The 12,115-nt window shown below is 47.8% G+C and overlaps 1 protein-coding gene across 5 annotated transcripts in view; it reads left to right on the top strand.

The window, feature by feature from the left end:
• The window catches only part of GABRA3 (gamma-aminobutyric acid type A receptor subunit alpha3), a 120,459-nt gene that overhangs the window by 92,426 nt on the left and 15,918 nt on the right, over positions 1-12,115 (top strand). For all 5 annotated transcript variants that reach the window (XM_077186227.1, XM_077186229.1, XM_054641630.2 and 2 more), the window contains exon 6: positions 8,960-9,042. In XM_077186227.1, coding sequence (XP_077042342.1) covers positions 8,960-9,042 — 83 coding nt within the window. The remainder of the gene's footprint in view (positions 1-8,959; positions 9,043-12,115) is intronic.

Raw genomic sequence — 12,115 nt, forward strand, 5'->3', positions numbered from 1 at the left:
TTCTGTGTGCTGAGATGCTGCACTTTCACCTCTGTTTATGAGGACCAGGCAGAATTTCATCTCTTCATAGTGAAACTGGCTGCGAATCTACACGGTGTCAGCAAGTTTTACAGCCCACATTGATAAACAATGCCTTGCTTTTGTGCAGCAGTTCTCAAATACGAGCTAATCCTGCCAGTGCCCTGGGGGTTTAGGTCTCCACACATCACTGATCTCACATTAAGGCAGATGGGGTAAATGAAGGGAAAAGCCCAGCTTGACTTAAGGGCTCTGTTCTGCTCCCAGCTCTCTGACCTGCAAGTAGACAACTCACACTCCCCACACTTTGGATCATTGTCTGACTGTAAAGTATTACAGGAGCTGCTGGCATAAGACAGCCAAAAAAAAAAAAAAGACTCAATTTCAGAGCTTTTGAATCATTTCACTACTTCTTTATTCAGCAAACAGCCATTAGCTTCAGCAAGTTTTGAGTGACTAAAAAAGTATTGGATTTATTCTTCCATTCAGGGCTGGGCAGGTGCCAGGATGGCAGCAGCATCATGAGACTCTTGGGAATGAGCTTCTGGAAGAAAAGAGAGCCTTGGGATTTTTAAAAATTAACTCAAACCATCCTTCAGTTTAGCTGTCTGCTGAAGAATTGGGGAATGAAGGACCTCCTCTTACAGGTGCTCCTGTCCCCCTTAAATACCTCCCTAAGGCTTTGTCAGAGGTGAGGAGCCCCCTCAGAGCTGAGGGCTGGATATGAGACCTTTTGTCATGTTTTTTATTGCACAGAGCCAGGAGCTCCTGTGCACAGAGATCTTTTCTTTCCCCAGTGGGTGAAGCCCAGGGGAGGCTCTGTGGTTAGAGCTGCCCAGATGACCACAGCATGCAGGACTGCTCTGGGATTGCAGTTAAACACATCCAGGATGGGATGTCTGTCCTGGAGCATCTGAGGATCCCCTTTCTTCCTCTTGGTGCTGCTCAGGAGCACCAGGGCCTCTTTTGAGTGGGGTGTCAGGAAGGAAGATGCAAGGGCACAGACTGCAGGGCCAGGACCAAGCCTCAGGCTCAGCCACCAAAATCTGTCTGGCTTTGCCACTCCAAGGCACTCCCACCTCAATTTCCCTGTCAAGCAATGATGGTGGTATCACCCTCCCTTGTTAACTGCTTTGAAACCTCTCCCAGGGAAGGTTTCTGTCCAGGTGATTTTCTTGTTTTCTGTCCAGGTGATGCCTTTGCTGTCCTCCCCCACGGCCAGGGACGTGCATGTGTGTCCTTAAAGGAAGGAGCGGGAACTTGAAACCAAACTCACACAGCTGGCATCCAGCAAAATGCAAATTCCAAAGGGGTGCCCTGCTCACTGGGGAGAGAATTTGAGCTTCCACCTGATTTCCAGTGCCTGGCAGCACTGCCCAGGTGATCCCTTGCATGGATCAACCTGGCCATGCAGTTTGACTCCTGAGAATGTCCTGCTCCTTTCCCTTGTACCAAGCAATATCCTTGAGGGATCAGCTCTGCTGATGTGCAATTAGAGGCACATCTCCTGCTATTTATCCTGCTGGGAGAGCCAACTCCTCTTAGTCAAGGCTTACAGTTATAGATGAACTTGCTCTGGTGGAACAGCAAGCCTGACACATGCATCCAGCAAAATTACACCTGTGTGACAATATTTATAGCTCCTGGAGAGAGCCTCTTTATCACTGACCAGAGCTCCCAGGAGCTGCACAGCAGCTGTAGCCAAGCATCCAGAGATTTCCTTCAGTCGTGGCACCTTCTCCTCATGGATCAGTGCAGTGTCACAGTGCACAGCCCTGACCTCTGACAGGCCTTGGCACCTGGGCCACAAAACAGCCTTTGTGACCCCTGCACTGAGCTGCATTTCTCATTACTGATCCTTCTGCATCCTCCCTGCTCCTCTGGCTGCCTCAGAGAGCACAGGGAGTGCAGTTTTATTATGTAGCCCTGCCTCTGCAGTCTCTTCTTGCAGAGCTCCTGCATGGTCCAAATAGTTCACAAAAGCACAGCTATGGTCTCTAAACTCTGGCGTCAGACCTGAGCACAACAACCTGGGAATTGTGCATGGATTTATGCAAGGAAGAGGCAAAAAGCAGCCAAAACAGCCACCTCTGGGTGTACTCTCTGGCTCAGATTGTGTGGGGCACACAGATAACGCTCTGGTTCTCCCCAGCCTTGAAGCACAGAAAGCTAGTGAAAGTTTAATGCAGTGCTGATGGGATTCAGCTTTGTGAATCAAGGCTTTAAAGAGCTCTTCTGCTCTTAACAGGGCCTGTCAGAATGGTGTGTTGAGGCTTTGTGGTTATTGTCAGAGTGGTTCCCAGACAATATGTGCTCAAGTTATATGCACTTGGAGGATGTTTTCTTTACCTGTCAGGCTGACACATTCCCTGCATGCCCAAAGGCTCTGCCTCAAGAGCCTGTGCTGCTGAAGACAACGTGCAGTCCTTGGAAGGAGGCTCTGTGATCCCTCAGGTGAGGCAGAGCAGGAGGGAAAGCTGAGCCCATGACACGTGCAGACCTACAGGGGCCGTGGAATCTCAGAGCAGCTTCTCTACCTGGTGTGCCACACTCAGGGCTTTGGGCTTCCCAGGCTGCCTTTTGAAATCACAGAGCTTTGCAGTGTCTCTCCCTCAGCACAGGCTTTTTGGGGTGTGAATTTACTGGCTGGGGTTTTCTTAACCCCAAGACAGGTTGTGATGGCTCCAGGCTTTGCTGCACCCTCCCCACGATGGAGATGCAGCCTCTCTGCAGGAGCAGCAGCTGGGACAGCCCAGCCCCAGCTCTCCTGGGCTCTGGGGCTGGCAGCTGTTTGTCTGTCCCTCACAGGCTGGGACAGCCCAGCCCCAGCTCTCCTGGGCTCTGAGGGCTGGCAGCTGTTTGTCTGTCCCTCACAGGCTGGGACAGCCCAGCCCCAGCTCTCCTGTTTGTCTGTTCCCTGCTGTTTGTCTGTTCCCACACCAGGGCTGATCCCAGAAAACATCACCGACAGATCCAAGCAGAGCAGAGCTTGGCTGGCTGATAAAAACACAAGCAGGCAACAAGATGAGATTTGTTCCAACTTTTCCCTGCCAGAGCAGATCCAAAGACAAAAATGATCTGTTTTCCAGGCTTGGCTTTGTGCAGACAGGCTTTTTTTAAGGAAACTGTCCCAGGAGGGAGAAATCTTCAGAGAACACCTTATCTCACTGCATTTCTGCCATCATGGGCTGAAATCTCCAGGGGCTGGGGGAGGATGGAAAGTGAAATCAGTGCTTCCAGATCCAGCACAAGGATCCTAGGAACAATTTGGCTTTCAAGCTCAAACCCCTCAATTAAACCTAACCTAGATTCTCCCACAGCCTAAACCATAAACACTGCACGGCCTGACTGTGGTTATTAATGAACCTCCTGGAGAAGAAATCAGGACAAAACTCCAGCAGTATCCCTGGCATAAACAAAGCCAGCCCTGCCATGCAGGGTGCTGTCATGTTTTTGTAGCACTCACACACCGAGGGATTATTACATTTGCGTCCCAGAAATTGGGCTGAGATCCTGGCTCATGCAGCAGCTGCACGCAGGTAACGACAGGGGCTCTAATGACACATCAAAGGCTTTGCTAAGCTCCTGGTAACCATGAGAACGCAGCTGAAGAGGTTTGTTATCCCCTCAGCCCTAGCAGAGGGATGTTTAGCCTGATTCACGCTTCTTGCCATTGTGTTGGTGCAGTTCAAAGCACTTCCCGTGACTTTAAAAGAGGAAAAAAACACAGGTTCTGTCCTGGATGTTCCACTTTCAGTGCCATTGTGCCAGCAAAGTGAAGAGAAAATGTTGGAAACCACGAAATTCCTCTGGCTGTCCTGGAGGACTTGAGACCTGCCAAGGGGCTCAGAGACCCTGGCACAGAGCCCAAGACCCCTGTGACTTTGATCTTGACCCATGGAAAAAACAATTACCAACCTTTATATGAAGAATTACAAGTCAAGAAAGTTTAAGTAGAATAATAGTTAGTTTGTCACAGGGTGAAAAATAGATTTTTGGGGTTTTTAGAATGGGGGTTCAGGGGGCAAGATGGAGGAATCTGGGCATGTCCAGCCTTTCTCCTTCTTCTTCTTGGCCTCCATCTTCTGCTGTGATGGTGGCACTTTTGGATTGGTTTAGAGTAGAAGCTCACTGTCTGATATAGGTGATAGGGATTGGGAAGTTATGGTAAATAATGTACACAGAGTTTTTAGTATAAGAAGATAACACCAACCCAAGGCAGGCAGAGTGCCTCTGTCTGCTGAACAGACCTTGGCAGGCCAGAGAAAGAATTTTATAGATAAGAAACAATAAACAACCTTGAGAACAAGAATGGAAGAGTTCTGACTCCCTCTTCAAGTGCCAGGCTGGGAAAAGAGACTCTCTGACACATCTTGGGGTCACTATGAGCAGCATAAGTCCCAAGAAGAAAACACGAGGAGTTTGGCTTCAAGACAGTTCTGCATAAGTTGCTGCAGGTGCCTGGGACTGATGAGCCAAAGGCTGTGACTGCTGGCTGATGATTTCTGGCAGCTTGGCTAATTTTTAGGTGCTCTTTAGGCTTTCTAAGGACTTGCCAGGGCTGCTGGGTGTGAATAGCCCATCAGAGCAATGAAGCAAAACACAGTGGCTCTCTGGCCATCAGCTGCCTTGCACAGGATAAGGGGCAGAGATGAGGATTTCTGCAATAAACCCTTGGATCCAAATGCTGCAGAGGCTGTGGTAATTGTCTGGGAAGGGAGAGACATTCCTTGTGGTTTGACATTTCATGTGTTACCTGTGAACCTGCTGACCTGTAGCTGGCTGAAGCTGCTGAACCAGACTCATCTCGCTGGAATGATGCAACTTTTCCTTTTTTTCTTTCATTCCAGGAGACTTAAAAACTCCTTCAGTTGTAGGTGGAGAAGTGGCAGATGAGGTTGCTTTTCCAGTGATTTGTTGATGGATTTCTTGTTTTATTGCTTGCTGGCTCAGCTAATAAAACAGGCTTTAGATTTAAAATGCAACTGCTGCATTCCCACACGTTGAGGGAGTCATGCAGCATCCATATAAAATTTTCTCCTTCCCTTGGCAGCACTTGCTCTTGTTGGCCATGGCCTGGAGAGGGCAGGATTTGGTCAAGACCAGTCTCTGTTGCTGTCCTTGTCCCTTGTGAGGCTCTTTCAGGCTGCTCTGAATGGCACAAACCCACCAGATCCACCATCTGCAGTCCTTGGGGTCATTCAGCCTTATTCAGAGTGGCTGATGATCACAGCCAGCACTTGCAGACAGGACAGTGGAAGGAAAAGACTTCCCTGGGTTTTTTTGGGTGGGTTCAGGATGCATCAGAAGGAGGGCACTGGTCAGAGGGGGGGTCCTTTGGAAAAGCCAACTTTGGGAACTCCCAGCTAAGAGCCTTTTGAAATAATAAAGCAATGAGTGACGCAGATGAAAAACCAGGGAGGTAAAAAGGAAAATTCTGGTGTGGGCTGCTGAGGGAGACTGGGGAAATGTCTCAACATTTCCCTGAGATGAATGACAGTGACAAAATGAGAAGCAAAAAGTCCATTGCAGTGGGAAAAGACACAGAAAGAATGGAAGACTAAGATCTGTGAGAATATGCTTGACAAGCTTGCCACCCAAGAGCTCCCCAAGTGGATTTTGAGCTGGCTGAAGAGAACATCACAAAAGAAACAGAACAGGAAGAGCAAGGTAGTCTAGTCCACACCAAGCTGCCAGGTTTTTATACCTGTGCTTCTTGAAATCCATATTGGAAAAGAGAGGCATCAGAGCAAATGAGCATTTTGTTCATGGTGGCCTTTGAGTGTCCAGGAGAAAATAATTACAACTCTGTGCTTGTAGGCTTGTGAAAATCCCTGTCAATCTTTAGTGAGCCTTGACTGAAGTCTAAAGGTCAGGTCTTCTTCTCTTTCATGTAAAACAGGTGCATTCAGTGCAGTGTGAAGGAGAGATCACCAAGTCAGACAGAGTGATTTGTCTGCAGAAGTTGCTTTGGGCACACAGTGGTTCTTGGCTCAGCTGAGAAAGCCAGGCTGGAGGCAGCTGTGAAGCAAGCAGGACAGGCAGCATGCCCTCCTGGTCAGGTTCTCACAGGACAGGGGGTTTCCATGGGCAGGGGTTCAGACAGGGCTGGCACACCCACTGCAGGCTGGGCCCTGGGGCACTGAATTGTCAGATGTTCCCAAACACTGGTGGAACTGGGGGTTAATGCCCTGCCCTGAGTGCTGCAGGGCCTCCAGGGAGTTTGGGCCACCCAGCTCTGCCCCACCAAAGTTATGGCAACTCTCCTGCTCTGCTTCTTGATTTAACTCCTCTGCTCTCTCTCGCGGGGTTGCCAGCGTTCCTGAACCCCCTGGGAGCTGCAGGTGAGGCTGGAGGTGGCTCTGAAATCCCAGGGCTCCTTCCCTCACCTGGCAGAGCAGAACTCACAGGTGATGGGGTGTGGCATTCACATTCTCTGAAAAAACCCCTTCACCCAGGGTTTTTCTCCTGGGAAGCTGAGGGGCCTCAGAGAAAAGGAAAACAATTCTGATCTCATTTGCTTCTCCTGTGTTGTTCTCATGTGGAATGTGTTTGGAGATTGTTTACCCACAGGTGATTGTTCCATTGCATTCTGCTGGGAGTTGTTTTCACTCTTTGGCCAATCAGGGCCAAGCTGTGTCAGGACTCTGGAGAGAGCCACGAGTTTTCATTATTATCTTTTTAGCATTCTGTAAGTATCCTTTCTGTATTCTTTAGTATAGTATAGTATTCTTTAATACAATATAGCACAATAAAGTAATAAATTAGCCTTCTGAGAACATGGAGTCAGATGCATCATTCCTCCTTCATCAGGGCACCCTGCAAATACAATACTGGGGAGGTTCCAGAGCAGCAGCTGGCCAGGGTTTGCTGCCTTGTCCCTGTGTGTGGCTGCCCCCTCTCACAGCAGCAGCTGCCACATGCAGCCACTGTCCCTGCAGCTGTGCCACCTCTGCCACCTCACAGCCACTCTGCTTTGTTTCCTCCACAGGGGTTTTTACAGCAATTTGTGAAGGGTTTGGTTTTGTCCACTGATTTTTATTATATCAAATTTTAAAAGAAAGTCCTCTTTCTTTTTTTTTAATAGAAGCATTTAAAGTTTGTTTGCCTAAAAGAAATAACCTTTATTTTTATTTTCTTTCCTTTTTTAAAAAAAATTATTCTTTGCTTTTAGCAAACAAAACCCAAAGCCTTTATTTTTTCAGGGTTTATTTTGCATTTGACTAAGCCTCAGTATTTTCTTTGAAGAATAACTTAGCTGAACATTTTTCTAGCCAAAGGAAAATATCTCAATAGAAGCTTCTCAACCTGAGTTTTGCACAAGCCACCTTCAGTCTGTGCAGTTGCCCTTTCCATCCACATGTTGCTCCTGCCATGGTTTGTTTGCTGTTTTGCTGAGCCATCAGAAGTCAGTCTATTTTTTTTTTCCTTACAAATACTTCCTTCAGAAGAGATTGTTTTAGACATCTCCTGGGAAGCTGTCTCTCCTGGCTCCCTCTCCCTGGCTGCACTCTTTGCAGTACTCCAGGAAGGAACACCAGCTCCCTTTTTTAGAGTCCTTTATCATGGATCCTTTTATGCCTGGCCCCATATTCTGCAGCTTTTAATGCTTTTTATGGCTGTGTCTCCATCACAAAGCTGCTTCCTGATGAGGTATCCTACTGGGATTTGGGGGATTTGGAAAGCACAAGTTGTCCTGCATGTCCCCATGTATCCTACAGGGATTTGGAAAGCACAGGTTGTCCTGCACACCCCCAGGTATCCTATTGGGATTTGGGGGATTTGGAAAGCACAGGTTGCCCTGCATGTCCCCATGTATCCTACAGGGATTTGGAAAGCACAGGTTGTCCTGCACACCCCCATGTATCCTATGGAGATTTGGGGGATTTGGAAAGCACAGGTTGTCCTGCACACCCCCAGGATGTTCCAGTTCCTCACCTGCCTGCAGCATCCTCCACAGTGGAAGGAGGAGCCAGGGGAGGTGGGATGGGGTGTTCATGGTGCCCTGGTGGTTCATGGATCTGGACTTTAAACCATCTGCCAGCCCTCAGCTCCTTCCAGAGCAGCAGGCCTGTTCCCTGGGGGCTCCTGGAGCCCTTCCCCTCTGCCCCCCAATGTGGTCCATGAGGTGTCCCCTGGCCCCAGAAGGGTGGGATTTGTGGGGTCCCTCATCGTGGGGAGGAAAGATGAATCTGACTCCATGTTCTTAGAAGGCTAATTTATATTATATTATATTATATTATATTATATTATATTATATTATATTATATTATATTATATTATATTATATTATGTTATGTTATGTTATGTTATATTATATTATATTGTATTATATTATATTACTAAAACTATACTAAAGAATAGAGAAAGGATACAGACAGAAGGTTTAACAAGATACTAATAAAAAACTCATGACTGTCTCATCAGAGTCTGACACAGCTGATGGTCATTAAGTTAAAACAATTGGAACTGGTCATTAAGTTAAAACAATTCACATGAAACCAATGAAACAATTCACCTGTTGGTAAACAATCTCAATACACATTCCAAAGCAGCAAAACACAGGAGAAGCAAATGAGATAATATTGTTTTCCTTTTTCTCTGAGAAGCTTCCCAGGTGAAGAATCCTGGGCAAGGAGATTTTTCAGAGAACATGATGGTGACACAGGAGCTCTGCTCACAGCCCATGAGCACCCAGGATTCCTGGGCTCTGGCACATTTCCCCATTGCACTCAGTGGCTGAAGATGAACTTGCTCAATAGGGTTGAGCTCACAGCATGGAAAAGCTGCCAGATGTGCGTCCGTCTGTCCTCTGCACAGCTGGGGGCCTCCTACCCCGAGGCTGGTGAGCAGCTGGAGCCTTTGGCAGCGCTGCTGGCTGCAGGAGGCTGTGGCAGAAGGGCCAGCCTGTCCTGAGCAGCCCCTGTGCTTTGTCCTGCAGGCTGACCATCCACGCCGAGTGCCCCATGCACCTGGAGGACTTCCCCATGGACGTGCACGCCTGCCCCCTGAAATTTGGGAGCTGTAAGTACCCCCAGCACCTCTGCAAGGAGGGGCTACAGGGCTGGAGAGCAGTCCTTGGTGTGGCTGGTGTCACACAGAGTTTTAGTAATGATAATATTCATTTTTGCTGATGGTAATGTGACCAAATTGTTTTCTGGTGTCTCATACATGCAATTCATCACTGAGCGAGTCTGTGCTCAATTCAGCTTAAAAACATGGGTTAGACACCCATGGTTTTGCTGTAAATTTATTTAGAAAGTAGCCAGGTGGGAATCAGACTCTTCTACCAGGTAACAAGTGACAGGATGAGAGGAAATTACCTCAACTTGTGCCAAGAGACATTTAGATTGGATATTAGGAAAAACTTCTTCACTGTAAGGCTGGTCAAGCATTGGAACAGCAGCTCAGGGAGGTGGTGGGGTCACCATCCCTCAAAGTACTCAAAAATGTGTATTTTGGGCACTTGGGGACATGGGCTTGGCAGTGCTGGGTTAATGGTTGGACTCGATAATCTGAGAGGTCTTTTCTACCATTAATGATTCTATGATTACAAATCTGAGTTGTGCTTTTCCTTCATCACAAGGGGATGCTGGGATGCTGGAAGATTTGGGACAGCAGTGCTGGCTGCTGCTGGCTGTCCCATCCTGCCAGCCTGAGCACCTGGTGCCTCTGGCCCCATGCCCCAGTGGAGCTCACCAAGCCCCTGCTCCTCTTCAGTCTGCCAGGCAGGCTGCTCTCAGGTGAAAGGCTTGGAAGCTCTGGGAATCTCTGCCCCAGCAGCAAAAGATCCTGGTTTAGGGAAGGCTTTCAGGCTGCTGGTGAGTTGAAAGCTACTCCCAGACTTGCAGCTGCTCAGCTGCTTGGGCTCCCCATAGAATTCCCTTATCTCTCCCATATGCAAGTTAAATTTAATTTGGTTCTGTTCCTAAAGTGAGTGGGAGCCAAACCCCAGGACCCTGGCTCACCATGATGTGAAAATAAACATCCTAGTCTGGCCCTGCCTGGGCTCTTTCCCATGTCCAATGGACTGAGCACCACTTTTAGTCTGTATTTGTGTTAGATGAGGGAGTTTCCCACCTCCAGCTAAAGAATGAGCCCACACCAGTGACCCCCAACCTTCCCAAAGTGACACTTTCTTCCTGTAGCCATTTGGGAGCTAACTGAGGACAAAGTTGAAAAGTTTGATTGGCAGGAGAGGAAATCATATTTATCATGTGCATCTGCTCTTCTGCCTCATGACAAACTGTAGCCATGAAAGTGGATTATTCAGAACTACTGAAATAAAGCTATTTCTTAGGCAGCACCTAATTAAATGTAGAACTCATTGCCACAAGACATCACTAAGGCCTTAGAGAAGGATGAATTATTAATGTTAATTGACCTTGTGAGGAGGGATATCAAATCTCATACCTCAGGCCTAAACTCTGGGATTATTACAAGACTTGCAGGAAGGCAGATTACTGCACATCTAATTGCTCATAATGTTTCTTGGTGAGGAAAAGAGATTAATGTGTGTGTTTCTGCTGGAACACCCTTTGGGCTTATTTTTTTACTGATTTGACCTCTGAATGATGAGAGTTTTGAGACAAGGAGCTCAGAAAGCTGCCCCTGGTTAACATTAATGTGACTTTTTCTAAAGCACTCACAGAGCATCAGAGCTCACCTCTCCTGTGCTGGAGTGGGATTAAACCAGTGATTTCACTAAAAAGCCATTGACAGCTGGAAGCTGCTCATTTTCAAGAAGCCTGAAGTGGGTCAGGTTTGCAATTAGAAGGACAAAGCCAGTGCCAGACCCACGCTGCCCAAAGGAATCTCTGTTTGCCTCACAGACCATTTTCTGCTGATCCCCTCAAATGATCAGCAGAGCCCTTCTGTCCCTGGGCCACCAGGGCAGTCCCCTGAGGGGGCAAGCAGGGAATTTGCAGGGGAATCAAGGGCATCAGGCACTCCAGAGAGCTTCAGCTGCCCACCTGCAGCGTCCCATGGGCCAGGTGCAGTGAAGGGATGGCTCTGCCCATCCCCTGCTCCCTGAAGATGAATGTGCACTGCAGAGAGCTGTTCCTAAGCCATCACAGGACACTTGTCCAGCAGCTATCTGAGACTAGAGGAGCAGGAGATGCTGCTGAATTTACCAGCTCCCCTAAATGTCCAGGAGCTGTCCCTGTTTGGATTGGATTTTGCATTGCAAACGAGGCATTGAGCTGAACCAAAGCAGCTGCCTGGCATTAAACTTGTTCCAAACACCCCTGCCATGCCTGTGTGACATCAGATACCCTTCTGTCCCAGACAACCACACTGCTAGGAGCTATTTTTCCCCATAATGCCCAAAATTCCTGTTCATACCAACTCTATATACATACTCAGACTTGATATGGACAGGAATTGTGTGTATACATATATATGTACATATGTGTATATATATATATATATATGTATGTATGTATGTATGTAATGTACAGACAACTGAATTATCAGGAATGATGGCACTGAAACTGTGGGGAAGTTCCTTTTCTAGGCTGGGTGTTGCCCTTCAGGTGGAAGAGCAGTGGCAGAGCTGCACAAAGCTCTGAAGGAGGATGGAGAGCTCCAGAAGCACATGGAGGGCTGGAAGAAGGGTTGGAAAAGCAGAGTGAGAGGTGCCCACCTGCACCACAAGAGCTTAGGCAGCACTCTGGCCTGCTGAGAAACCTTGGCTGATCACCAAAACCTCTCCAAGGCTTTGCACAGCCCTGCTTAATGTGGAGCAGGTTTGCCAAAGCCCAGAGTGCAGCAATAACTGTGGTTGTTTTGGAAAGATCACAGAAATGTGGTTTTTCTCAGGACACAATGTTCCACAGAGCAGCAGCTGAGATGTTTCTCCAGTAGATCTGACACATTGCTTGACCTGACCACAGCCAAAGAATTCCTTCAGGTCTTCACCAGGAGAAGGTGGTGGGAAAAAATGAACCGAAGGCTTGGTTTAGTGGACTTTGTTCTTGCTTAAAAAGCTGGTGCAAACTTGGTATGGACAGGAATTTTGGGCATTATGGGGAGAAATAGCTCCCAGCAGTCTGGAGAGACTCAATTTTTGGATAACCATAGGACTGAAAAAGCC

The sequence above is a fragment of the Agelaius phoeniceus genome, chromosome 14, assembly GCF_051311805.1.
Source record: "Agelaius phoeniceus isolate bAgePho1 chromosome 14, bAgePho1.hap1, whole genome shotgun sequence".
Taxonomy (NCBI): domain Eukaryota; kingdom Metazoa; phylum Chordata; class Aves; order Passeriformes; family Icteridae; genus Agelaius; species Agelaius phoeniceus.